At 41.2% G+C, this 24,428-nt stretch overlaps 1 protein-coding gene across 1 annotated transcript in view; it reads left to right on the top strand.

Annotated features, from left to right (window-relative positions):
• The window catches only part of dnah9 (dynein, axonemal, heavy chain 9), a 190,233-nt gene that overhangs the window by 148,593 nt on the left and 17,212 nt on the right, over window positions 1-24,428 (top strand). Inside the window, exons 64-71 of the mRNA XM_008278388.1 lie at window positions 4,728-4,892; window positions 6,892-7,032; window positions 9,442-9,612; window positions 9,779-9,901; window positions 13,505-13,698; window positions 15,290-15,438; window positions 18,686-18,813; window positions 22,861-23,088. Coding sequence (XP_008276610.1) covers window positions 4,728-4,892; window positions 6,892-7,032; window positions 9,442-9,612; window positions 9,779-9,901; window positions 13,505-13,698; window positions 15,290-15,438; window positions 18,686-18,813; window positions 22,861-23,088 — 1,299 coding nt within the window. The remainder of the gene's footprint in view (window positions 1-4,727; window positions 4,893-6,891; window positions 7,033-9,441; window positions 9,613-9,778; window positions 9,902-13,504; window positions 13,699-15,289; window positions 15,439-18,685; window positions 18,814-22,860; window positions 23,089-24,428) is intronic.

Below are 24,428 nucleotides of genomic sequence, written 5' to 3'. Positions count from 1 at the left end.
CCAATATTCACCTTTCTTTTTTTTAGCTGCAGTTTGAAGCTTGTTTTCCGATCTACCAACTCCTGGGGTGTATTATGTGGCTATCTGGCTGCTAAACACTCCACCATGGTCACCCACTAGTTTATGCTTATTACCTTTATCTGATGTAACCTAGCTTATCAGAGCTATTTTATTTTTTAAAAAAACACTTGTGTGAAAACAAGTTATTTGTCTTGTTAACTTGTCAGTCATGTATTTTTTTTAACTGCTGGCAGACACATCATGAGCAAAATAAGTAGTCAGTGCTACAGTTGAGCAAATCCACCCAGATAATGCAGTGTGTTAATGACTGTCTCAAAAACTCAGACTCAGGTTTCCAGGGTTTCAGTATGAAATAGTTTGTCTCTGCTTATGTTGACTGTAGCATGGGTGAATAGCCCAAGACAAATATCACTATCAATAAAGTTAATCTTGAATCTTGAAACAAACCTCAGTAACCAATCCTGCACTAAGTTGGGCCTCTGCAGGTTGGAGTCCATGCAGACCCAAAATTTACATTGACGAAAAAGGAATTAAGGAAAGCATGAACCGGTCTTCAGGGTGTATGAGCAGAGTCATAGGTGAGCTGGTGTTCTTGAGCTGCAGTAAGCAGGGCAGGTGGAGAGAGAGGCGGTTACTTCATAGTGCTGCACATTTTAAAGAGTCCAGAGTTACATCTAAGGCCTTTTAAGGCAGGGAGGGATAATTTTCATGTAAAAACAATTTAGCATTTGTAGCATTTACAACTGGACAGAGGGTTAACAAGAGCTGCGTTACGGAGCCAAAACAGCAGTTGTGGGTCATAAAAACAAAACAACGAGATAAACAATGTGAAAAGGTTCCGTAGAGCTGAAGAGAACTGCGGAGCTGGATGATCGCTACAAGTAAATCCTTTGATATTCGATCTGTTGTGTAGGTGACAAAAATATTATTGCTGCTTTAATTGTTGGCTTGAAGTCTGCTGCATTGTTTTACAGCTCAGAGAGACGTGGCTGTTCCCCCCCGTGACCAGATGTACAGCTTGCACAGACTGACAATGGCAGATAGTGGAGCACTTAGAGGATATTACTTTGCTTGCTGAAGTTATTATGACAAACACTACAAACCGACAATACTGCTGCAAGTTCTACATATTTTACAAAATACTAATCAGCCTATGGGATCTGAATGTGTCTAGGAGACTTGTTATCATCCGTGATGTTCCATGTATACACTTTAGTAAAACTCCTTTCCTTTTGCAAGAAACATTTCTTTTGATGCAAGGCCAAACAGAAAATGAGAAAGGTTACCAGCAGCTTAAATCATTTAACGATAGACAGCATCGAAAGAAGAAGTATTTATATTTATTTCTGTGTGCCTTGGATTGTTCCATGAAGAATTGCCCATAAACACAATAATCCATTAATCATAAATCAAAAAATCTTATTAAGTTTTGAAGCGCTAACAATTTCGCATTGTGTCACAGTCACCCTGGCACTGTTCTGCCACTCTGCCATTTATCATCAAGCTCCAGAAATTGTGTAATTGTGTCTTGATGCTATCCTCAAGGGAGTTTCATCTTCTTCTTTTTTTTTTTTGTCAAGACTTTAGTGAACTCGTTTATGTTCACACATCCACACGCACGTCTCCCAAATCAAAGGAGAAGCAGGTAGACGATGATTTAAGATGTATTTTCCTTTTTAATGTAAATGACTGTCTTTGTTCTGTGAACCTCTCAGTGTCTGACAGCGATGATTGGAAAGCTGTTGTTCCACTCTGTTGATCAGCGCGGTTGACTTCAGCTGTAGCTCTAAGCTGTCATTGCTGGTCAGAGCTAATGGCCAGCTCAGTGCACTGTGCTCAGTACTGCAGGTTCCTGGCAGCTGCAAGACCAACTTTCCAGAAGTAATGAGCAGCACATAGTTACGATCTCCACTATACGGTCCACGGTGTGAATGTAAATGTTCGTAATTAAGCGAAAATTCACTTGATCAAAGCTCCAGCGCCTAATGATGCCTCGCGCTTTTCTCATCGACAATCTGCTCTTTTCATGTCAGCTGTTTGAAATGGATAGGCCAGTGGCGCTACTGTACCGCAGCAATTAGACAACACATTGACACACTTCCACTGTTCCTTAAACGCGGCTCTTGTTAGTCGAGGGGGAAGGGGGAAATCAGAAATCCCTCCTTGTTCAGAACACGTCTGGCTGACGGCAGCGTCTCCGAGATCAGAACGGAAGATATTGTGGGAACTCTGTTAACAGGTCAGACAGATTTACTCTAACACAATCCTATTTGCATTTTGATGGTTTTCTGGAGGCGTCCTTGTTTGCGTTGGGCCTCTGTAGGCAGTGCTTCACTCAGACCTGTAGGCTTTCATCCATGGAAAAATCTGCATTTTTAATAAATGGAGAGAGAAAAGAAGATGGGGGAAAAAATATGCCAAAATGCTCGAGTTATTTTAAGCCTCATGTCCCCTCAGCAAAATCCAATGGAGAAGTGAAAAGTGATTTAATGATGCTTGTTTAATTAGCACTTCACTGAGATCGGAGGATGAGGAGGGGGAAAAAAACGAGATCTGGAACTCACTTATCATTTTAATTAACACTGAAAGTTAAAGGTGGGTGGTGTTGATGAGGGAGGGTCGCTTTGTGCACTCTGGAGCAGCTTCCTATCAAAACACGGCCTGTAAAACGAGCCGCTGAATGGCCTTTTGTCGTCAGTAAACAGCCTCGGACTGATAACAATCATCAGACTGATAGGGGAGTGCAAATTGGCTGTACCTGTTTATATTCTTCCAATGACTCTGTGCCATTATACCTTTAATGAGGTTAGCGTCGCCACTGAGATGTAAGATGACCACTGGGTGAAAGAGCTCCCGTTTAACCGAGCCACAGACAGACTAAGGAGCTTAAAATGTCAAGTTGCCTTTTTGGAGGGTGCACAGGGGGATCAGTCTACAACCTCCTGCCACAATAACTACCTCGTCTGGCCCTCCCTGTGCGCGTATGAGTGTGCATGCGCGCATCCTTGTGTGTGTTTGCCTCGACACAGTTTTACCCAGACCTTCGGCGTTTGAGAACTAATGAGAACTAAAATGCTCCACTTCCCAAATTACCTTAACAGGGCTGCTTCGTGGCACTCAGTAATCATTTGCCTAAAAAAAAAAAAAAAAAAAATAGATGTAATATCTCATTTTAATCCCAATTAGAGTGTTCTGCTGACTGGTTAATTGTTTGTTTTTCCCAAGCAAGGGTAATTACAAGAACAATGTGCCAGAGGAAAGCTAATCGTTAAAAACTGACTCATTACTGGATCCAGTTGGGAATGTTTTAGTGTGGATAGCTTTTCCCCTCAAGAGCACCGAGTGTAGGCAAGTAGAAGGTCACAGTTGACTCATGCAGGCAAATGTCCCCGGTTAAATGTCCACCACTCAAACCCATTCTGAACTTTTTCTCTCTGCTTCAAGTGCAAACATGTCAGGTCTTTTCTTTAAAATGTCACCAATCACATTGATTTTAATATTTTTTTTTCTTTCCATGCGTAGTTTTTGCCAGAGAACTTTTCAACTACACAGTGAGTAATGGCATCAAATTCAGAGCATATAAGATGTTACAAGGCAGAGGCTCAATTAGCTTTAACAATGGTGTAAAATACCTCTCATCACCACAATAGGAAATAATGTCATAAAGAGAGCAATTAAGCAGCGTGATCTCTCAAACTATCTGCTCCCCTGGCGCGATCTAAGCTAAGTATGTCTTTTGTCACGGGCGCTTTTATGCCACGGGAGGAAGAACAGCTCCACCCACACCCCACCCCGTCAGCAACCTCTGCGATTACACGGGGGCAGAGACAACACCGCCAGAAACTTATTACCGCCGTCTGTCAGGGATCACGCCACTCAAAAAAACCCTCAGCTATTATCAGTCACTGACAACGCTCCAAGTAGGCAAATCTCACAACTGCCCACCCTCCTGTAATTACAACAATTCAAAGGTCGCAGAGGCTTCTATTAAGGGAAACTTCAATAAAGCAAAGTCATTATCGAGCAGAAACAAGGAGCTGCAACAGACTATAATGAAGGACAAAGCAGGATGAAGCAATAAAGAGAGTAACCGTGCCCTGTCGACTTTGTTCTCCCAACGCCTCTTAAACACCAGGCTTTGAAAAAGTGAAAGTTTCTCTCAGACGCTTTTGTTTTTTCAGTCAGAGAAAAGACAGAAAGCTTTATTAGAAGACGGTATGCACTAATCCATATGGTGAGATGTGAGTAAAACCCACTAATACCGCGTGCGCGTGTGTGTGTGTGTGTGTGCGGGTATTCTGACTCTTGTACTGCTTCATAATTGAAAACATAATGTCTCATAACAGATGATTCATAATGGATGGTAGTGTGTGTGTATAGTTCACCATCAAAGCTGCTTCCCCTCTTGCTCGAATCGACGGTCCCATCACACCGAGGGTTAGGTCGCTCAGCAGAGGTTTGATGTTGGCAACCAGACGGAAGCTGGCTAATCCAGCCCCGAGCGCTCCCTTTATGTGTCCGGATAGCCGATGCAGAGCATATTGATTGGCTCTGCCTTTGAGGTGCCCTTCAGTATTCATGTCCTTATATTGACTCACACCTTCAACATCTCACATCACCTCAGATTAAGATGAGTGTTTACCTAAAAAAAAACAATCCCCTGACATGTAAAATCTATGTTTTCACTGTTTTCCTGTGTTTCTTAGTCCGACCTGACGAAGCAGCAGAACGGTTTTAAGATTACCCTGAAGACGCTGGAGGACAACCTGCTGTCCCGCTTGTCCTCAGCTTCAGGAGACTTCCTGGGCGACACAGAGCTGGTGGAGAACCTGGAGACAACCAAACGCACCGCGGCTGAGATAGAAGAGAAGGTTGTGTTTTTATTATTATATTTACAGCTTGTGTTTTTATTGCCACTCGTCCATGCCTGAAAGGCTTTAGATCACACCATCCAATCAGGGGAAACCAGTGAGCATGTAAAGGCTGTCAGTACCAGTACTGAGCACATTTACTGTATACGTGGTAGAGTTGCAGCTAACAACTGATTCGTTTTAGTTAAAGACAAAAAACATCCAAATTCTCTGATTCCTGCTTCTTAAAACTACATGTTTTTTATGTTTAAACATGACCATAAACTGAATTTCCTATTGTTGTAAAGAAAACAAGACATTTAAGGATGTGGTCTATGAAAAACACTGATGGGCATTTTATACTAAATTACTTCATTAATTGAGAAAACAAAACAGCAGATTAACCCTGAAACCCTCCCAAAACACCAGCTGGTTTGAAATGTGTACTATCTTTAATCGTTACACTACTTCATTTGAAAATTAACCAAATTCAAGCTCAAAACTGTTCTCAAAATCCCATTATTAAATAATTAAATATTTGCCAAAAATAAACTGTTTGCACCAGAATTTGTAGAAATAAATAAATAAATCTGTTCCTCTGTGCAACTGGCTGACTCAGCTATGGCCAACAGTAACATCACAAAAACACAGGGACCTTTCACGTGAACTGCAGGCAGTGTGTACACAGAGCAGAGCGTAGACAACCATAGAAAGATATTTTAAAAAGTGAGTAGTAAAAAATCTAGAGTGTGGAGCCACCTTTTCTCCCTTTTTTTCCAACCTTTTTTTGTGAAATAAATGATCAACAAAACGTTGCTGTTTCAATGTAGGTGGAGGACTTTTATATTGCACAGTGAGTACAAATATGGAAATGTGATGTCAAAATATAAACAGTAATACGCAGCATATTTGCAGACATCAGTGGTTCTGATTTAAGGATTAAAACATCTGGATGCAGATAAATCAGTCTTAGTAATATATTAGCTCTATAGTAACATCTGGCAGTTTTGTGCTGATTTTCTTCAAAGAAATGGTCGATTCATGCTCACACAATACAGAAGTACTAAAACTCTGCCACTCAATCACTCAAATTGTCCGTCCACAGCAGACATTTACTAACCTTGTACCCACAATGCAACACTCATTTGAAATGCAAAAGATCATTGAGAAACCGGTTGTATCAAGCAGTGGTACCTTGTGTGGCGTTGTTATTACTGAATGTGGATTCAAAGCTGTTTTAGTTTTTCTTCTTCTTGTGTAAGTGAACATGAAAGTCAATCTATCTAATTTTATATTAAAAAGCCACACAGAGTTTGGTTCTTTTTCTTTAAAAGACACTTTTCCTAAGCCTGTTGATCCCCTGTCTATACGCTGTAATTATTTAAAATGTGTCAGGTAATTAGAAAAGTACTTACAAAGCAGTTTATTTCTGAGTTTGTGCTAAATGAATTTGGAATGAATTAGCTTTTTATTCTCTGTGCCTTGCACCTCCTTAGAGGTACTCAGTAAGTATTTAGTGAGTGATCTGTATGTACAGAATATTTCTGCTGTGATTTGTGGGCTATAACCACAGTCCCATCTGTCTTACTCCTGCTTTGTTTGTCTTTTGGTGGTCAGAACATCAGCTTAGCATATTATCTCTGCCACCGGAGGACTGCTGCTGCTTCTGATCCTTCAGAGCACTTCTGGAAAGACGCTGTGTGATGTGAGAGTGTGCCTTCTGTCTGCGAAGAGATGAGCACTGCCTTTGCAGATGTTCATTCTTAAACATAATTGTACCGACATTTGCCAGTAAAAAAATAAATAATAATAACTGTCATGTTCCACGCAGTGGGAGAACATTTTGGCTGGAACCGTGAAATTGGAATAGCTCTGCTGTACACTGGAGGCTGTTTTATTGGATGGTACACGAGTTCATCATTAGCTGATTGATGAACCCTGAGCACATGCATATCTGTGCAGATGTATTCTCATGTCTGTGAGTGTGATTACGTTTGTGTTTGCTCTATCTTTACTGTAGGTAAAAGAAGCCAAGGTGACAGAGGCCAAAATCAATGAGGCTCGAGAGCACTACCGACCAGCAGCAGCACGGGCTTCCTTATTGTACTTCATAATGAACGACCTCAATAAAATCCACCCAATGTACCAGTTCTCTCTCAAGGTAGCCTGTCTATTGACCCGCCATGTTTCCTACCCGCCTCACAGGCCCCCAGTGAGACCCCTCTTTACACTCACTCCTGTGTTTCTCCCTCCTCCTTCCATTTGCTCACTGTGTTTTATGCTCTTTGCCCTGCTTTTATTGTGTTTGTGGCTCCCTAATGTGGTTATGTAGAGCGTAATGTCTTTCATATTGTCAGCCAGTGAGCGCTGAGAGAAGGCAGCCTGAGATATGGTTTGCAATCACTCCCAACTCTGCAGGTAGCTGCCCTCGCACAAGTTATTTCCCGACATAATCAAATGAAAAAACATTCAGAGTGTATATACCTTTGACCTTGCGAATGAAACAAAATACATCATAATATGAGTTCTTCACACAAGGTTAGTGCAAAGCGTGACTCTGCTAAATTGACAGAATGACGCAACATTTCTCAGAGTAGGAGATAATGACAATTATTTTGTTTCCTTTGTAACGTTTCGATTTAAAGTTGCTCTCAAAGTCTAACTTTTAAAGAAATGCACAGTTAGTCTTGAACTTGCAACTCTGACTAGTATAAAATTCATAGCTGCCCTGGTTAGTATGTCCAAGAAAGTGACTTGTGCTGTTGTAATGACAACTGAGAATGTTCACAGGTTGGATCTAATGAAATCATTTCAAGGGCCATTGAGCTATATGTTCCCTCTTAGCATCCTGTTCAAAGAGCAGCGTTTTGAGCTTAACATTGATACTGATGCTTCACATTAGTAACAAATTTTAAAGGTAAAGCTGCTGTTATTTTGCGATCCTCTTAATGTCAACACATCCCACAAGAAACCCCAAAACCAATATGAATCAGTGAATCAGCTCTTAGCCCGGCGATTCCTACTGACCTGAATACACAAGTTTTTCAACCTGCACCAGTGATTGTCCTTTTTTTACCTTTAGCTTACGACTGGTGACTGGTGTTTAATGTGGAGGGCCTTCCTTCTAAACAACCCACCCAAAGAGAGATATCACCCGACTCTGCACCTTTACAGAGTGTTTTAGCATCTTTCAACTCGTTATTCTGGTCATCAATATTGTTTTGACACTCCAAAGAAAAGGCTCTGATTAAAGCAATAAACTCCCTGTGCGCTACCACTTGCTACCTTTATAGGTTACAATGCTGCATATCCAGCTTCTTCTGCTGCTCCATTCACTAAAGCTCATATATTATATAATATAAGAAGAATACCAGTCACAAATACCTAGTTTTCTTTTCTTTTATTTATTTGGGACCATTAAAAAAACTAAACTAAACTAAACTAAACATCTGTGACTGGTATTCTAGTTTTGTTTAAAAAATAAAAATAAGAAATAGTCACAAATATCTAGTCATTGCTACTGTAGTTTTTAGTAAAAAATCAATATGTGTGGTTCACTGATGTGTTTCTTCTTTGTGGACACCAGTGGAGCTCTGTGGAACAGAAGGTCAGACGTTGGGATGCTTGTTAGTAGGATGCATTATTGTTGACATATCAGCACACTGGTAAATTATCTCCATCAGTCTTTATAAATGTCACTCAAACTTATAATATCAAAAATGTGCACTTATCCACCACAAAATTAAAACCACCTGCCTCATATTCTACAGTTCAGCTCAGATCTGTCGGGTTCACAGTACCTCCAGGAGTGTCCTGTGGTGTCTGGCATCAGGATGTTGGCAGCAAATCTTTTAGGTCTTGCACTCAAAAGACGGGGCCCCCATGAATTGTCAACATCCTGTCAACGCTCAGTCAGATTGGGAGCTTTGTTATTTTCGTCAAGCCGTTGATGAAGATATTTTTGTGCTGTAGCGGGGTGCATTGGCCTGCAGGGGAGGCTGCTGCGAGAAGAGAGTGCGGTTGCAATTAAGTAGTGTGTTTAGGTGGGTGGTACGTGTCAAAGTAACATCCACGTGAATGCCAGGAAACAAGGTTTCCTAGCAGAACATTTGCATTGCATTTTAACCAGATGATCAATGTTATTCTCTTCACCTGTCTGTGTTTCTTATGTTATGGATAATTGGTTTGTTAGTTTCTGTCTTTTTTGGTCAAAAATGTATAGACAATGGGGAAAATTCTCTGTGCCAATCCAGCAAACTTTCATTTAAACCTATGATAATAACATGGATGAACTCATTTTAGTCTTTTACAGCTGAGGACTTTCCTTAAACAGCCAAAGTAGTTTTGATATGTCGATCTTTAGTGTCATATCATGTCAGAGGTGAATGACACTGCCTGCTGATATGTAGTTTAAAGATCAATACAAACACAACCCAAATATTGATTAATATAATTGAATTTATCTCTTTTGTGTGAGTGACCTTGTATCCAAGAGTATTGTTATCCTGGTACTTATAACACTTCCGATGTCAGATCCTAAGCCAGTGTACCTGCTCCTGTGCATTCCCAGGCGTTCAGTGTGGTCTTCCAGAAAGCGGTTCTAAAGGCCGAGCCAGACGAGGCTCTGAAGCAGCGGGTGTCCAACCTAATTGACAGCATCACCTCCTCGGTCTTCCAGTACACCACCAGAGGCCTGTTTGAGTGTGACAAGCTCACGTACATCGCTCAGCTCACATTCCAGGTAGGAGTTTCATCTTCTGCATGGTTTGTTTTGAGAACAGACTTGCCATTGAATCAACGGCTCCCGAGACCAGCGGCCCTGTTCGGATCTAATCAAGCGGAAAGGAAACGCAGTTTACGCTGACAACACAGCATTGCAGAGTCTTTCCTGTTTGTTGTGTCCCCAGATCCTGCTGATGAATAAAGAAGTAAGCCCTGTAGAGCTGGACTTCCTTCTGAGATACCCTGTCCAGCCAGGTGTAACATCACCAGTGGATTTCCTATCCAACCATTCTTGGGGTGGGATCAAGGTACGGACTGAGACAGACATGGCTGTACAACCGAAACGTAATATCAGCAGAGACGAGCTGAGGTCTGGTTGTGAAATGCAAACGAGTAGCACAAGATACATTTTTTTCTCAGTGTCTTGGCAACCCAGATATAAGTGTTTCTGGTTCAGACAGTTAAGCTTAAAAACTTTGATATTTTTATGCTCTCTCTGTTTTAATCATGCAATGAATATTGTGTTGTTGGGCTGTGAGCTGTTCAGACAAGATATTCCTCGAGCTCTAAAAGTGTGTGATGGATGTTTTTAACTATCTCGCATTTTTTTTGACCAATTATTCAGTTAATCATAAAAATGAAAGACAGGTTAATCAATAAGGCCTTAGATTGCATGCCAGTTGGTAAACAGTAGATTACAATATGCTTGTCTGACTCACTAGATGTGCACTTTGGGTATGAGCCTATTTTTGCATGTTGGTGTTCTCAAAATCCCCTTCACTACAGTAAACAACAACATGCTGTGTGATCGTGCAATAGGGCAGCCATTATCGTTCTCACCTCCCTGTGTGCAAATGTTCCACCAAAAGTTAAGTTTCACGAAAATGCTCTGCACAAATTTACCATGTGAAACAACTCACGCAACAATTCAATTTAAATAAATTCATCTAGTTTAAAGACTTGTTTTTATAAATCAAGTGGAGGCTAGTTAACATAGTGAACCCTGTAAAACCCAAGTATAGAAAAGATTAAGCACAAAAACCAACAACTTTCGTCTCTCAGGTGTTGTAGGAGGCCTCTGATGCAGAATTTAAAGGTTTTTCTTTTTAGGTAAATGTTATAACATTGCAACGTAAGCCCTAGTTAGGAACAGAATCTCTATGTAAACCCACATTGTCTGAATAAATAGGAATAAATATACCGAAAAACTGTAAGGGTTTATTTGCAGGGTTGATTGCTTATGTAGCCCTCCAACAGCATTCGCCATGAATAATAATTGCAGAGCAGTCATATTTCTTGCCAATAGTCATTTATTAATTAAAAACCTGGATAAAATGTATTTTCATTTTCATTTTAGTCCCAGTGTTCAACCGTGTTCATTTGCAGTTATTGTCCCAAAGACAGTTCTTCTCCTCTGAAAAGTGTCACTGTTGTCTGATTCCATCTCACCATCACTCTCCATTTTGGGTGGTATTAGTCACAATCTGCACACTGGATAGAAGACCTCTCTTTTCTGGTGGCGTTCTGAAATGGAAAAAGTGGTATTTTCCTGACTAAATATATGTCAGTGCAAATTAATCCTAACCCAATTTACACATTGCACACATACACATTGTGTAGCCACACAATACTGTCTGACTAGCCAATTATGCTCCCTACTTATCATACTTAAAGGAATATATGCAATGCAGGAACTTTTCTCAACTGTCAGCCTGTCTCTGCCCAATGCAGCAAGCAAATAGCCCCGGATCAAAATCTAATGTATCCCAGTGTAGGTAAATGTCTACATGTTTTCTACAAGTCACCCCAAAATATTTAAGACATTTTACTTTCAAACTTGACATATTCACTCAAACAAAACAAAGAGATGAGCTTGAACCAAGCTTGCAAGACGTGTGAGTTTGTGGTCAGACCTTTATACATCTACCATGTAAGAGCATTGAAAGGCCAAAGAAAAGAAAAAAAAATTGCAATGTAGTCTTTAAAAAAAAGTATTTGAAGATTTTTCACATAGCTAAAAGTAATGTATGTGTTTTTGCATCTGTGGACAGTACAGGGTTGGTGCTACCTGCTGCGCTGAGCTGAGCGCTTTTTTCCCGGGGAGTGACATGGTCAAAGCTCAGAACAGAAATAATAATGCTGGACATATTGTTCAAACAGAGAATATTCTAGTCCATGTGAGCAGTTTAAATAAATACTAGTGTGACTGTAAATGCTACCAAGTTTCCTGCCCAATAAGTCAGTGGAAAATTTTTATTCTTATGTTTGTAAGAATAAAAAAAATAAATAGCATGACATTATTTATAAACTAACTTATCAAAACAAAATGTTCTTTTTGAAAGACAGAGGTCTCCTCTAGAAATACACAAAAATTTAATAAAAAGATGCAAGAAAACTGGACCAGCCACACATTTTTAGAATCCCATCCTACTTTCTCCTCAATGTTGAAATCTTCCCAAAGAAAATCTCCCAAAAAATTGCAAAAAATTAATTGACTGCTTCGTATTTCCAAGCTCAGTTTTCCTCCAGCCTGTCATGTATAGGAGGCAATTTTCTTGGAGATTTTTAGCTCTTAGCTACTTTACACACTGTGTGGAGTTCCTTCCTATGATGCAATTTTTGCAACCAAGTCTCCCAGCAACAACTCTGCATTAAAATGAAAACATACTTGGAAAGTTAGCAGCATAATTGGAGTCTGTATCTTCGTTTCGCCCAAAACTCCAGGCTGACAGCGTGTGTTTCTCCAGGGCATCACTTTGCTCGGTGACCCTGGTACATTCCCACATTGAAAGGGCACTAGAACAAACTCTGCATACTCATTGCTTCTCTTAAGGAACAGACGTCTGGCAATGCAGCCGTGTGGATGTCAGACAGCAAGGGTTCCTTCTCTTGTCAGATCAGTTTAGCAGCAAACTAAACCCTAACGGCAGAAGGTTTTTTTAGCCTTTCGTGCTCATGAATTTTTCAATCTGTACCGCCTACAATATTAACTTAACCTAAACCTCTCTGAGGGTTCAGAGACGGCCTTTACCCAACTGCACTCAGCACACTGTGGATGTTTAAGGCCCTGCTAATCAAATTCTGTCACTTGATTTTCTTATCGCAGTTGGAAACATAATCAGTTGGCAAGCTTTAAAGGAGGATAAGATCCTCTGATTACTTGGCTCTCTTGATGATATTAGCAGGGCAGGAATCCCTTGAGACTCAGTGTATTCTCCCTTCACCGGGGCTGAGAGGTTGCCAACCGCCTGTGGTAATTAAACTGAGTTGGAGTGAAGGACTGTGTGCTGAGCCACTTCGTCTCATTTTACCTTACCACCTCATGGCGTGTGGTGAGGGGCTGTAGAAAAGCAGAATTTATGCATTAACAGAGGGATTATATCCATGACACCTTGTGTTCTATGTGTCTGCAGTGGGAAGATTTCAATACCCTTCTCAGTTTTTACAGTCCGGGAGATGGCATACCCACAGCACGCGTGTGTGTGGAAACTCATCAGGGAGTGTATACCTGCTCCAGGCTGCACTGTGTGACACTGCTGTTTTCCACAGATGAGATAAAGTGTCTGTCATCTGGGGCATCACAATGAAGCCCCCACTGTTTCTGCAGCGGATGCATATTTAGTCCTCCCCTCCACCCTGTCCCGTTATGAAAAGAATCGTGTTTACTCAGCATTTCCGTTTGAATAAATATTATTTATATAGGCGTGAGGAAAGATAAGCACTCCTCTGTTTTTTGTTTTTTTCATTTTTTTTCCTCTAAGTTTTGCAAACAAAGTTAGTCCTTTTGCTCCGTATTGTGTTTCTGAAATGGTCCCAAACTTTCATGTGCGTCACTGGTCATAGTTTTTTTTTTTAAATGCAGCAGCTTTTCTTCTACAAATCATTTCTTCTTTTTTTCCCCAAACCACCAGTCCCTGTGCTCGATGGATGAGTTCAGAAACCTGGACCGAGACATCGAAGGTTCAGCCAAACGCTGGAAGAAGTTTGCAGAGTCCGAATGTCCAGAAAAAGAGAAATTCCCACAGGAATGGAAGAGCAAAACCTCACTCCAGAGACTGTGCATTATGAGAGCCCTGAGGCCTGACCGCATTACGTACGCCGTCAGGTGAGAGGTGGAACTATCACTTGCTCTTTGTCCTTTGACATGTGATCGAACTGTGTTGTTTTGTGAAAGAGTAGAGGTTGAACAGCTTAACCTTTGGCTTGTAGTTTGAGGTGACAGGACGCATCTGCTCACTGCTGCTCTGTTTGTCTGTTGGTCAGAAGTAGCTGCAATTACACAGCTTACAATCAACACACCTCATTATTTAACCAGACTGTAGAAACAGCCCTCAACCTCTGTCCACTAATGTCATTGTGCCAAACTTGTACCTCAGATTAGGAAATACCTGGAGCTACCCATATTATACTAAAGATTTTCTAACAATTAAAATGCATTATTCTGTTTTTTTCTTTACCAACAAAATGACTGGATTGTGATAACTGTAATGTCTAATTGTGATGAACAAACAAACAATGTGCTCAGTTTCTCAGAGTGTTTTAGAGGCTTTGAGCTTATTATTTTGGTTTTACGTCCTTCATCATGTGGTTTACTGTTACGCCTGAGTGTTCAAGGCAAGGAAATGTGGAAATTATGCATTATGGCCTGGCTAGCAGCTGTTCAGTTCTGATAATCAATACTAGACACTATCAACCTGCCCATCACTAAACAACAGACAAAGTCAACCACTATCCGGTTAACAAAGTGGGGCACTTAGCATCAAAGCAGACAGACGTTTTATACCAGTAGCTGGTGGAGACCAAAACAGAGATCATAAAGGAGAACAAATACTGGAGTTACAATTGCTGGAACAACATAAAACAGAAACACTCACTATACCAACATTGTAGAGTTAATGCAGGGTATTTGCCATTTCCAAATGGACAAAAAAATCGCAAAAATTAAACCTGAAAACTCATCTTGCGCCCCATCTTTCTGCTACTTCATGTGTAGCAAAACGACAGCAGACATTCTCCTCTTCACTAGTTAAAACATAAGTAGAGCTTATCGAGAAGCATCACTTTTGGAGACTCGTTACTGAATAATGCAACGTACAAGATGAAGGTTCAGTCGCTCACAGGAGTATCCAAGCTAGCGCTGCTATTAGCGGAGCTCTCCACTTGCTCTGACAGCATCACTAATGTTAGCATCATTAGCAAGGCAACCAAAAAGTAGCACAGATGCCTCGGGTCTGTTTTCATCTGTCAGGTGACCCTCCCCTTGGATCTCCATCTACAATATCCCACATCACTTCTGCTGACTTATCATTCACTATTTGTTGGCCCCTAGTTCTGCATAAATAATTTGCTTATTGAAATCCAATCACAAAGGAGGTAGGATCAAGGTCAAAGAAATATGTAGCAACAGCAGGTGTGTATCCAAAATGTAGAAAATGTGTAAAATCGCTATTTGAGACTGCTAGGTGGGTTGGAACTAAAGCAAGCAAGTCATAATGTTTGAGGGACCAAAGGATTCAATTCAGAGAAACTGAAAAGAGCACTGACAGCACAGCCGTGACTAGAGTTAATAGTTTTTAAGAAGCTGTCTATCTAATACACTGTCCTACAGACAACTCCACATCTTCAAGTTATTCAGCTTGTCGGTCAAAGATAATACAAAAGTGTTGAGGAGAACTGAGTCATATTCTCCCCCGCAGAGACTTTGTAGAGGAGAAACTGGGGAGCAAGTATGTGATTGGCAGATCACTGGACTTCGCCGTCTCCTTTGAAGAGTCAGGTCCAGCTACGCCCATGTTCTTCATCCTCTCTCCTGGAGTTGACCCTTTGAAGGATGTGGAGAAACATGGTAATGCTTGTTTTATCTTTAATAAGCTGTAAAATTCCACCTGAAAGGCTTTGGGCTTTTATTGGAGCATGCATACTGCCAATTTATCATTTCTGTTGCTTCTGTCTGTTGTGAGAACTTGCAGGGTCCAGTGGAATAGCTTATTAACGTCAAGTGCAAGGCGTACCTGCATGCATGATTTCCACTTTGATTCCTACAGCATAGAATTATCAGTTCGAACTGCAGCCATCCCAGCACATCTGCTATGTGTCTCCGCTGTGGTATTAGCCATTACTGCCAATGCACAACAGGCTCTGGGCAGATTGTAAGGATTATACTAAAGGTTGCAAATATATGAGACAACACTATTGGTGTATTAGGGGCAGCAGAAAGTAAATGTCATCGGTTTTAGAGTTACTTTACATTCCAGTATGAATAATATGGTTGGCAGCAGGATGTGGTGTTTTGATTTTTGACCAAAAATATGCCAAAAGTCGAAGCTTTTGTACTGACCTGGAACGGGGCACCATCACAGCCTGACACTTTTGAATCTGCTGCCAAATAATTCAGTCTGTGGGTATTTGAAGTCAGCTCTATGAAATATTCAGATTGCATGGATTGTATCAGTTTACTGGAACAAAGAGATTTCCACGGCATTGCTACTACAACCAATCCACTGTATGTTTTCTAGTGTCAGTATTTTTGTATTCTAGTAATTCAGCATCATGATTCATTTACTGGTTTCACTCTATTTTGGTTTCTTGGGTTGCTGCTTGAAGTTCTCTCTTAAACAAGTCAATTCATAGCATAGATAATTTCAGCATGACAGTAAAATGCTGTCATTATTCAGACTACACTATGTTATTTGTAAGTATTTTAGATGCCTCATTTCTCCACACAGCAGCAGGTGGTTAAATCAGTTGTGGAACTGCCAAAGACAGACCTTGGACCCAGTGTGAAATCTGCCATCCTCTCCTAAAATGATAAGGGAGAGCACTCCTACTGGAACTGCCTGCAAGGGGTGTGATTATTGATTATCAACACCCTCACTCTAAGCGTAGTCAGTCACATCAAAGTAAGCAGTCGCTGCTATGCAAAGAGCACAGTGCTGATGGGTAGCAGAAGCCTTAACGAAAAAGAGGTGCTTTTCCATTACAGCTGTGACTATTGGGTTTGACATCGGTATTAGGCTTCAATTAGATTTTCATTAGATAGATGATATGGTTTTGTATGCTCTGCAGGGGACTAATATCCCTAAGAGAACTGCTCACTATCTGCCCAATGTCAAGTTTGACTTTTAATTAAACAGACTGAAATAATTGCACTGTTTGAGTAAAATTTCAATGGTGGGCCAGCAAGGCTGAGTCACTGACCATCTGCTGGTTATGATGTAAAATGCATTTGGAGGCTTTTGGGAAGATCATGATTATTTTCATCTCAGAGTGTTAAATGTAGAGGTCGTACTGTAGCTTGAGGAGGAAATTCTGTGAAATTGAATCATTTTGTTCAGTTCAATACAAAGATTCGTATGTAGGTTGCTCATTATTTTTTTAAGCTAGAAAAAATAAATGATCAAAGGCGCTGCTCATAGCCTCATGATATCATAGTGCTGTTTCTGACTCTTGCTGGTTTGTTAAGTTCAGTACAAAGCACGGCACATATAACAACAGTTAGTGGGTCATTAGCTCATCACTCAGCTATTGTCTTTATTTTATGGCTTACGTGTACTTTCACTTGGCATTTCATCAGGGCACACACACAAACACATATTATGGTTTGCCACGCTTGCACCGTTAGCTTGACCAGAAAGCTCCAGACCTGGAACCCTGATGATTCAGTAGCCTCAGTAAAGCTCAACAATTCTGTGTTAAACATTGGTTTGTAAAAGGATTGATTGCATGTATCTGTCAAATGTTTATCTCAGCCTTGTATAGACTGGAATTTGAAAAATACACACATCAGCAACATCATTTTGATGAATCATAGTTGTTGTGCGATCAGTCAAAAATTTTATTCCAGATATTTAGAACATCATTTGCACTTTTTCAAGCTTAATTTATGATATCAAAAAAGGGCAAAGTGCAAATCTTGAATTGCAAGTAAATAAAGATATCTTGAACTAAAATGATGACGAATTTCTGACTAGAAAGAATTGAATTACATTGAATATCTGCAATGCATATCCATCCATCCATCCATCCATCCATCCATTATCTATACACCGCTTAATTCTCACTAGGGTCATGGGGGGCTGGAGTCCATCCCAGCTGACTCAGAGCGAAGGCAGGGGACACCCTGGACAGGTCACCAGTCTATCACAGGGCTACACTTAGAGACAGACAACCAATCACACTCATATTCACACCTACGGACAATTTAGAATAATGCATATCCAGTCTAGCTATTAATTTTAACAAAACAATAATAGCTAGACTGTTAATTATTTGTTCAAATGACTTATTCTAAGCATCATTCTATTAAATGTACCTTTTAAATTACTCCAAAGCTTACATGTGTGTATTTAACCAGTAAGCAGAATCGTGGAATTTAAGAAGCAATTGTATTGCACATTGAAACCATGCCACAATAAAAAAAAAGCCTTGCCAGCTGACAACGTGAAAAACGTAAATAGGACAGTTCTGAGTGCTTTATCTTGTTTTGTTTTTTTTGTTTTTTTCCAGTTTTCATTCTTTTTTAAACACACGTCACAGCAGTCCCTTTAGGGAGCCCAAATGCCAAAACTAATATTAACCAGTTCTGAGTAAGTTAAAATAAGCATCCATCCATTATCTATACACCGCTTAATCCTCACTCGGGTCACGTGGGGCTGGAGTCTATCCCAGCTGATTTAGGGCGAAGACAGGGGACACCCTGGACAGGTCGCCAGTCTATCACAGGGCTACACTTCGAGACAGACAACCAAGCACACTCACATTCACACAATTTAGAATCACCAATTAACCTCAACATGTTTTTGGACCTTGTGGGAGGAAGCCAGAGAACCTGGAGAGAACCCACGCTGCACGGGGAGAACATGCAAACTCCACGCAGAAAGATCCCGGTGCCCCCACCGGGACGCGAACCAGCGACCTTCTTGATGCGAGATACAACAGTGCTATCAACTGCACCACTTTGCAGCCCTAAAATAAACACATTTTCTAAAATATAATATATTTCTGTTCTGTTCTGTTACTGAAACTCAAAGTGCCAAACTGCCAGGAGAGCCTTCTTATTTGACAAATCTGAAATATGTCACTCTTTCTTTCAGGGAAGAAGCTGGGCTACACATTTGACAACAAGAACTTCCACAATGTGTCCTTGGGTCAAGGCCAGGAGGTCGTCGCTGAACAAGCTCTCGATTTGGCAGCTAAGAATGGCCATTGGGTCATTTTGCAGGTACAGTTTATACACGTAGTGAACAAGCACATACAGAGAGAGCTTATTGTGGCGTTCAGTATAATACACGTTATCAATGAAATACATCACAGTGAGCCCACACAACACCTAATTTGTTTTCATGAGAACGATCCAACAATCATATTGGGTGGATCCATTTATAGTCTGAGGTATTTGAATGCTAACATAACATGTATAAAATGACACTTCAGTATGATTGTTAAAACATTCAGACTCCTGCTGAATTGTATTATGCAGTAAACCACTTCATACCAGAGGCACCAAATCATTAAAAAAAAATAGTTTGCAATAAAATGTGATACATACAGGACTGTAGGCACAAGAAAGACACAAACACTCTTGGACACACTTTGAAAAATGAATACAGGGTTCATTCATGTCAAGGATTTTCCATTCAGGAGTGTTTTTAGGTGGCATTTCCATTATCTGTACGTGTCGTGAATGAGGTGTATTATCACATTGTTTTTCATTGCATACTCAGTGGGATGTTTGCTTTCCTCCCAGGTTTGTCTGCATGGAAAAGTGAATTTAATTTTCTTCGGAAATTTCCTAACTGAAAGGGCCACGGCATTATACAGTACAATATCTACAGCCGCAGTGTCTGTTCTCCTCTTATCTGGAGGGCAAGGCTGGCTTTTGCATTTTAAGTGGAAACCGTGGTGGAATTCTAATGGGAAGTATCGACAGATATGAACCGCAGACCAGGCACTGTGGGACACCCTTTTCCTTTAATTCACACAGCTGGTAGAAATTCAGGGAAAAAAGAAAGGTTGGGACAGCATCACTCTCTGCTTAAGACTCAGGATAGCACAGACAAGCAGTTGTTTAATTACCTTTGCATAAGAATCCCAATCGATAGGCTTAAAAAGGTCTTGTCCCCCTGGCAACAAACCTCCCACTCGCTTTATCATCGACTATCTGTTTGTCTGCCCGCTGAGAGCCATCCCCGTGGCATTGGCCGGGGAGGGAGAGCAAAACAGAGGGGAGGCGAGGTATCATATTCTCATCTCTCTCCTGTTTTTACCAAAAGTGTCGTCTCTCCTCTGTTCCTCTCACCACCCTCTCATTCCACCACATAACTTTCATACTTTGGTCTTATCATCTTCTCCAGCACATCTACCCTCTTATCAATCCTCATGTCCTCTCACCTTTCCAGCTAACCTGCTATCTCTCCCTCCCCTCTTCAGCCTACTCGTCTCAGCTATCCTCCTACCCATCCAGGCACGCCATCTCATCTCAGTCCACCTTTACTCTGCCGCTGCCAGACCCAGCTCCATCAGCGGAGGGGCTGGGTCAATGGCAGGTTCCCCTTCGCTGACGGGTAATTATAGCGTAGAACAGCAGCTTCTGCTCAGATGGGCCTGGGAGACAGAGATGCAGAAACTTTGAAGCAGCCCACCGGGAGGGAGGAGGGGGGGATATGGAGAGGCAATCAATCGGGCAGATTGGAGTTGAATATCCCACATTGGCCAGGCAGTCAGAATCGAGTGGCTTAAACTTGCTAGCCTTGTCACACATTTACTGCTAAAGCCACCCCATTTAAATCCAGCGACAGAAAGAAGTGCAGATAGAAGGGACAATTTGAGGAAAATGCTCTACCACAATGTCTTCTCTCCACTTTCTTTGTAAGGAAGAAGCAGATCGCTTTGAAACCTAAATGATCCAGAAAGGAAATCTCACACTGAGAGATGGAGAAGATTCATTTTAACTATTACATACCTGCAGATGACTCTGTTCTATCTTTGTTTTGATAATTAATGCAATGTGAATTATCTTGCAGTTAAACAGTGACTCATATGTGTAAAGCGACATCTTTTACTCTTTATAACAGAACTTTGAAATGGAGGAATGCATTGGTACTTTCCTCACTATAAATTTCAGTTTCAAAGAAGCATGTATCTCAGCATTCTCCCTGTGCAGCGTGGGTTCTCTCTGGGTTCTCCGGCTTCCTCCCACACAGTCCAAAAACATGTTGAGGTTAATTGGTGACTCTAAATTGTCCGTAGGTGTGAATGTGAGTGTGCTTGGTTGTCTGTCTCTGGGTGTGGCCCTGCGATGGACTGGTGACCTGTCCAGGGTGTCCCCTGCCTTCGCCCTAAGTCAGCTGGGATAGACTCCAGCCCCCCCGCGACCCTAGTGAGGATTAAGCGGTGTATAGATAATGGATGGATGTATCTCAGCATTGCTTGATGTCTTTGGTGATTACTGTTACTGTTAGTGGACAAATCCCAACACAAAACTATACCTAAACCGTCGCACATGAGGAGAAGGTTATGCTGCACACCTGGCCACCATGGCACAAAACTGAAATGCATTACAGAGAGTTCGTCACCCATAAAAAAACAAATACCTCTCAAAAGCTGCAACACATCAACTGTGTCCTCCATATTTGTGAATTTATGCTCACAATTTTTAAATTTAGACTGCGCAGTCTGTCATGCTGTCCGTGCCTGCCTTGTGTTGGCAGTCCTATTTGTCCCTCAGTCCTGTTTGCTGCGTTTCTACGTCAGTCTGGAGTCTGGCTGCTTCCACACTGCAGGGCCACCGCCTCCTCAGCGCTGGAGCCCAGCTGGGCAGCTGTCCTCGGCACCGCTCCTTGACCAATGTGTTTTTGCATGTGTGAAAGAAAAAGATTGCGTGCATGCACCTGCTTGTGTTCGTATTTGCTGGAGTGTGAGCCAGTGTGTGCAGTTAGACGTGCCATTGTGCTTTCCCTCGGGTAGTGTTTGATAGCAATGCATCAAAGACCTTGCCAGTGTGGGTTTTAGATTCAACTTTCACATTATTATGTAAATAGGTGACTCTTTGATGTAGTATCAGCGCAGTCATCACAGGGGCTGGGAGGCCTGCATCAAGGAGACGTTGAGGGAACAAAAAATGTTGCACCTGAAAATTAATTAAAAAGCCATAAAATAGTGGCTGCTCCTCTGTCTTGTTTGTTTGTCTGTCGGCCTGCTGGTCGCTCTCTCTCTCTCTCTCCGTTCCTCCCCCTCTTCTCCGCCTGCAGCCAGAGGATGAATGGTTTCATTACAGTGACAAGTTCTGAGGCAGTCTCTCACTTCTTCTGTTGGCCCTCTTTATTGCCAAACTATTTACATGCCAAGAGGAAGGGTTGTACTCTGGCTTGATGAAAAAGCGCTTGAATTTAGACTTTTAATTTGTAAACCATTCATTATTCTCTAAGGCATCAAGAGGCAAACTAACTTATCCCCTTCTCCGCTTCCAGCTCCTTTTGGACTTCTTTCTCGCACAAAGTTAAACTTTGTCTTTTTTCAGTTACTCTCCCAAAAATTGACGTTCCACTCCCTGTCGTGTCCCGTCGTTCGGAAAGAGGGCTAACTTCAGCCATCATAAGGAAGATTAAATATGGAGAGCAAAGGGAAATGAGAAAGTAAAGAGGCTTATGAATTAATGACTGGAGTTATTAGTGCTGTAATTAGATTTAGGGAATGGGCAGTGCTGCATGGTGAGATGTGGGGGGCTTGGCTGACTCCTTATCATTCACAGGATATCCTGTAAGTGTCAGGACAGTTGAGATGGAAAATTGAGCTCATCCATGCTTGTGTGATAGTACAAGTCAGCTCTGGTGCTCGCGCCGCATCGAGAGATGAATATGCAGAAAAGTCAGGCTGAAGTTACACCAGAGAACGGTCACTTAATGTCAGCAACCTGGAAATGGGTTTCAAGTGCTATGTACCATTTAATTTGGTGCCACATCAAAGTCACAGTGAAGAGAGGGGAATATGCAACATTTTAATTGCTCCTTTTTGCTCGTTGTCATTACAAAAATAAATTATGCTAGCAATTCCACCATCAAGTACCTTATTAAGCTATTATGTGTTATCCATTAAAGCCCAGGCTTTCATACATATCCAGTAAAAACATATCTGGGTCTATATTAGGTTCTCTACGCTCACAGAGGAGAACTAATTTTGCCCAACAACTTGAACGTCCCCTACAAATAACATTGAGTTTTCTCCCTTAACCCTACTTTTGCTGGTTTTGTTTCCTTTTTCGTCCTTGCAGAACATCCACCTGGTGGCTCGCTGGCTGGGCACACTAGAGAAGCTTCTGGAGCAGCATGCCGAGGGGAGCCATGAGAACTTTAGGGTGTTTGTCAGCGCTGAGCCCTCTTCCACCCGCGAGGGCCACATCATCCCCCAGGGCATCCTGGAGAACTCCATCAAAATCACCAATGAATTACCCACTGGCATGCACGCCAACCTGCACAAGGCCCTGGACAACTTCAACCAGGTAACACATCTAGAGATTTGATAGTGTACTTAACTACAATTTTAAAGGTACCCATGTTTGAGCACTTAATCCTTTTTGGTTTCTGATTGTTCATAAGCAGAGGTACTCATTTTAGAAATAATGCAATTATTGAATCGTTTTGCATTTAAGTGATGTTGCACAGGCTGCACTCACTTCTGTTGTGTACTGCATTTGCAAAGAAATTGGCCTTTTGCAAAGTAATAATACATTGATGTGTTTACAATTTGATCAAAAAATGCAGCGTTACAACTGTGTAGCTTCACCTCAACCAGACACAACCTCATTATTACTAAAATGAATCCAATCAAGTATATGAAAGATGCACTTTAATATATCACTTAAAGGGGCCATTCAACAAAATAAAAGCATTTGCTTTTGCACTTTTTAAAGTTTTTTGAAATACAGCTTGTATATATGGAGGTTAGATGGAGGTGTTGCAGCTCATCAATATTATTTACTCAAGTTCAAACAATACATCCACTGTTAGGATTGTTACATTATACCTTCAGTAAAGTTAAATGTACATTTCAGACTGTATACTAAATGATTTTAAAGCTCTTATGAAATGATGTTATTGCATTTTTAATTGATTATTTCCTTTTGAGTCTTAGTCATAAACCAGTAAAGGAAAGGGCCTCTAATTTTTGTGACTATTAGCTTTTATTTTTGTTTTTTTTAAACTGTGACCCTTTTATTACCTGTTCCATTACACCAACTAGTGGAGCATGAGGTCAACACTGAAGATGCAGAGACAGTTTTTCTAAAACAGTTCACGTGGGATCTTTACTGTTTGAAGGAAACTGATTTTCCGTGCTGAAAAATGCTACCTACCACTGAAGGCTCATTTTTCTTTTTGCTATGATTGGCAGTTGAGACAACACATGCCAAGTTTCACTCCAGATTTCTCATCAAGTTGCCAATTTGCAGAAGTGTAGCAGTTAACAGATGGTGGAGTCACCTTTCACTCACCCTGAAATTACCTCTTACCTAAGGAGGACAGATGTGAACATGGCACATGCTAACATTAGTCATTTGTGTGGATACATTTTGCAGGGAGACAGCGGTATTATGTGAGAACAGACATCTTACTAAAGTCGATTTGCTACTTTTTGTTTGTTATCGAAGAACTGCCAGACAGTATCATGTTCCCAGGCCGTTCTACGGCCACCATAATTAGAATGAAGCAGTGTGCTGCAGTGGCCTCTCCTAGCTTTTCTTTACCTTATCAGTTCTTCGTCTCTATCTAATCCTTACCATTACCTCAGTGCTTTGCTGCCAATGCATCTTCCTGTACACCATTACCTGAGTGCTCAGCTTTC

This window comes from Stegastes partitus, unplaced genomic scaffold, assembly GCF_000690725.1.
Source record: "Stegastes partitus isolate 25-593 unplaced genomic scaffold, Stegastes_partitus-1.0.2 Scaffold122, whole genome shotgun sequence".
NCBI classification, from domain to species: Eukaryota; Metazoa; Chordata; class Actinopteri; family Pomacentridae; genus Stegastes; species Stegastes partitus.
The sequence above is the reverse complement of the archived record's forward strand: the minus strand, read 5'-3'. Positions and strand labels throughout refer to the sequence as shown.